We start from the raw sequence: 4,497 nt of genomic DNA, 5'->3' as shown, positions 1-4,497 counted from the left end.
TATAAAGTGTCATACAATAGAAAAGGTCGGTACAAAGTTAGATATAATCAATTGACTGTTGAACTGCAAATAGCGATGCACGTTGTACTTGTACGTGTATAGAAAATATCAAGTATTTCCAGAAAACAACTAGCTATTCGTCCTCTAAAAACCTTATAATATTATTCTCAACTTTGTCTTTAAAAGCAGCCTACAGTATTTATGAAAACCACCATTTCTTTGTCATATTTTGAAAACAAAGGAGGAGGAAGAGAAGAAGAATATGAAGCTAATTTGGTCTCCTGAAACAGCTTCAAAAGCATATCTTGACACCCTACAAACAGTAAGTAACAACATTTTTGCTTTGATTTTCCTCTAACTTTATTATTTTAATCAGTCCATAAAAAAATAGTCCATTAAAATTTTTGGGCTATTCATGTGCAGTGTGGAATTTCAAGAAAATCCAGCGGTGCAGAATTTTTATCAGCCATGGCTGGAGGGTACAACGCGAAATTAACGGTTGAAGCATGGAAAAGTGGCGACTCAATCACCACTAGCATCAGCCTAGCCATCGCGGCAAAACACAGTCATGGCAGGTATGTCAATATTTTTGACACAGAACATAATATGTGTATGCGTGAAAAAAAAATTAAAATTCAAACACATATGAATTTCTTTAACCCACATATAGTTCTGAAAATACAATTAGTCAAGTCTAAGAATCTTCAAATTTGAACATGTGAAGTTTAATTTTTGAATTCGCTTCTGCAGATACGTGTGTGTGGTGCCAGACGAATCGTCAAGATTAGAGTATGTAGGCGCGATGCAAAATTCAGGCACGTCCTTGCCTGAAATGATGGTAGGAGAGGCAGAAGAGGTGATGGAAAGGCTAAATGGGATTGATTTTTTGATTGTGGATGAGGGGAGAAAGGACTTCACGAGGGTCTTTAAAAGTGCTAAATTGGGCCATCGTGGAGCCATTTTAGTGAGCAAAAATGGAAGCAAAAGTAAAATAGAGAGTAGTACTAGTACGTTCAGCTGGGATGGGGTTCTTGATAGGAAAGTTTGTGTTGTGAGATCAGTGACACTTCCATTTGGGAATGGATTGGAGATTGCTTATATAGCAAGTAAAGATGGAAATAAAAAAACTCGAAAATATGTCAAGCGTTGGATTAGACACGTTGATAGAAACTCAGGAGAAGAGCATGTTATTCGACGATGAGTTGCGTATCTTTTTTCCTTTTCTATAACAATGGTGTTCGAATACTCGAGGCTAAATTAGGTTTTTGGCCTTTCCTTTGTCATGATCGAAATTAATCTCAAGTTGGAGTATATTTTCTTTTCTTTTGTGTATATATATGAGGAAACATTAGTTTCTGGTTTATGCAATAACAGTTGTTATTAGCTTTTTAAAAGTTTGCCTTGTTAGCAGGGCGTACGCAGGAATTTTTGTAAGCGGTGTTAAAATTTATAAAAAGAATTGGAACATAACTTTGATTATCATACTTTTAGACAAATATAGCCTTAGTCTATTAATTTTTTCGAGTCTTAAGTTAGAAAAGGTCATGAGTTCAATTCTACTTCATCACAATTTTAACTACAAAGGTTCTCTCAATTTTTAACTACAAAGGCCTCATTAGCATTGCTAATGAGGCCTTGTTTACAGCCGAGGTTGAGGAATGAGGCCCTTCTAACTTTTGTTCTCCTGAATAAAATAAATATATGTTCTTTGTCCTTTCTCCCTTGATCACATAGCCTACATGTTGATCCTCCACTGTGATATGCATTCTAGTCATTATTTCCTTGGTTAATAACTTGTCTTGGTTAGCTAACTAAACACAAAATTTGTGCTTAGGTTGCATCACTCTGTTCCACACCAAATTAGCCTCCTGCAATATCACCTGTGGTTCTAGTAGTGCATTATAGCTCCTTGTCAATGAGTTTTCTCCATTCTCTGTCAGCACATAGTTCCCATCATAATACCATTGTGTCATCACCTCTTTAAGTGAATTTAATTTCCTCCCGTACCAGCTACTATCGATAGGATGGCTGTGGTTCCAAATGTCTCTCTCATGCTTCATGTATATCCCATGTACTCACATTACCTACAATGGATCTTCTTTATTGCCAATTGCCAAAGTAATTTCCCTACAACAACGATATTTCAGTTCCTGCACCCTTTGATGTTCAGCCCACCATACTTCTTTGGTGTACACACTTTGTCCCAAGCTACTAACGTAACTTTCCTATGATCTTCAGTACTACCTCAGAGATAATCCCTACATATGTTGTCCACCTCTTTAAGAACACTCTGAGGCAGGATGAATACAGCCCCCCAGAAGTTATATATTGAAAACAATACAATATTTATGATTTGTAATCTCCTAGCATAGGATAGGTGTCTTAAGTAGACATTCCTGACCCCGTTAGTTTTCTTCCCCACTAGTTCATGGAATTCCATTTTTCTCCACTTCTTGGAAGATAAAGGCAGTCCAAGTTACTTGATAGGAAGGGTCCATGTAGTTAATCCTATTCTAGCTAGAATTTGGTCTTGTGTAGCAGCACCAATTCCTGCCAAATAGATATTAGTCTTCTCAACATTTGCAACTAAGCCCGCGGTGTTGCTAAAATGGCTTATAGCCTCCATCACTCTAGCAATGGACTTAATATCACCTTTACAGAAAATTATCAAATCATCTACAAAGATTAGATAAGTTAACTTGAGTGCTTTACACATTGAGTGATATTTGAAATCTGGAAGCTCACTCATTTTCTTAAGTGTTCTGGATAAGTACTACACGATTAAGACAAATAGGAGGGAAAATTAGGTCCCCTTGTCTCAATCCTCTTCTCCCTTCAAAATATCCAAAGCCTTCTACATTAACGTTCACTGTAGATTTAGTGGTGCTAACAGATGTCATAACTAGCTGGATGAATGTCACGACCCAAACCCCGTGATAGATCGTGATGCCACCTAACTCCACCATTAGACAAGCCCACAAGTGAACCTACAATTTAGTTATCCCTTTTTAAATTTTTAAAACAAAAGCTTCCTTTTTAAAAGGACGAAGTACGTAAGATCTCATGCAACCGTACATACTCTTTTCTCAATAAAATACCAGCGTGAGAAATACAATAACCGTACTGACAATAATGATAAGTACAACACTACATGAATGCTAAAATCCCCCAAAATCTGGCGCCACAAGTGCATGAGAAATCTAGAGAATATACAAAACTAATACCACTACTGTCTGGAAGGTAATAATAAATAAGGTAAAGGGAGATTCCGGTGTTGTAGATCGTAGCAAGGCGGGCAGCCCACCCTTAAGCCTCCGTAGAAGTGCAGTTGTGCGCCCGTGTGACCACTAGTAGTGCCTGTCTCAGTACCTACACATTCAGTGCAGAAGTGTAGCATGAGTACGAAAAACAATGTGTACCCAGTAAGTATCTAGTCTAACCTCGAAGAAATAGTGACGAGGGGTCGACTTGACACTTACTAGTGGTCAAACAGTGATAGAAACATAAAGTAGACATGGTGAGTGTACAACAAGTAGCAACGAAGCAAATAAAAGTAATTACAGTAATCCCACACATGAGTCTATATCAAATCACTAAACATGTCATAACCGGCCTTGATGGCGCTAACTCAACTGTTACCAAAAAAAATCCGATCTCAAATATTAAGCACGAAGCCGCCGAGGCGAGCGGTTCGATCCTATAGGAATAGTGGTACTTAGTACTGCCGAGGCAAACGGCTCGATCCTATAAGAATAGTGTTACCATACAGTTGAGGCAAACTGCTCGATCCTAGAAGAGTAGAGAAATTTACCTCGCTCTGATGTCGTCCAAGTCACACCCTCTATTTGAGGTAGTGAAACGGTCGATGCAATAGTAATACCCAACTTTGAATCGAGGTCCAATTCCATAGGGAGCTATGATATTGGGATTTAGGAGTATATATTACGGTATATGAGCTTGAACTATCCTAAATTGCACTTCCACAAACTTGATTGGTTTTATAGCTAAATTAAACTAAGATTGCAACTAAGTAATTGAAACTAAGAAATGGTACTTTTGGTTTTTTATCAAATGTTGTAAAAGGACTAGGGTGTTGACCATGACCTAGGTGTTCACCTAATGGGATAAAGACATTTATGCTGTTTTGTTGAACGGGGTGTATTATAGCTCACAACACTGCGTTTCCCACTCGATACCTCTCGGTTAGAGAATGGTTTTGCCCAATTTGACTATCTCATGACCAAATGGGTATCTACCAAAACGCTTGATAAGAGCTCAAGTCAGGTTGTTACTATCTCTAGGTTGAACCCTTTAATTAGGTTGATCAATTTCTCAATTGATCCAATTACTTGTTAGCTAGGTTGCCCTAGACTAGGTCTCTATTTCTCAAGAAGAGACTAAGTCAAAAAGGCAAAAATTAATATTTGCAGCCATTAATTCACAAATAAAGCATAAACCTAGCTAAATAGCAAACACCCGTTCGTAAACAAGCATAAA

At 37.8% G+C, this 4,497-nt stretch overlaps 1 protein-coding gene across 1 annotated transcript; it reads left to right on the top strand.

The window, feature by feature from the left end:
- On the top strand, positions 263-1,201 carry LOC109233763. Its single transcript, XM_019399627.1, has 3 exons — positions 263-322; positions 424-575; positions 751-1,201. The coding sequence occupies exons 1-3, from the start codon at positions 263-265 to the stop codon at positions 1,199-1,201; spliced, it is 663 nt and encodes a 220-aa protein (XP_019255172.1).

Source organism: Nicotiana attenuata, chromosome 10, assembly GCF_001879085.1.
Source record: "Nicotiana attenuata strain UT chromosome 10, NIATTr2, whole genome shotgun sequence".
Taxonomy (NCBI): Eukaryota; Viridiplantae; Streptophyta; class Magnoliopsida; order Solanales; family Solanaceae; genus Nicotiana; species Nicotiana attenuata.
Note: the sequence above shows the minus strand (reverse complement) of the source record. Positions and strands in the feature narration are given on the sequence as shown.

Excerpts from the sequence above, each read along its gene's own strand:
- LOC109233763 (XM_019399627.1), top strand. The coding sequence starts at position 263 with ATGAAGCTAATTTGGTCTCCTGAAACAGCTTCAAAAGCATATCTTGAC. Across the intron at positions 323-423 it reads ATCTTGACACCCTACAAACA|TGTGGAATTTCAAGAAAATC; the intron begins GTAAGTAACAAC and ends ATTCATGTGCAG. Across the intron at positions 576-750 it reads GCAAAACACAGTCATGGCAG|ATACGTGTGTGTGGTGCCAG; the intron begins GTATGTCAATAT and ends TCGCTTCTGCAG.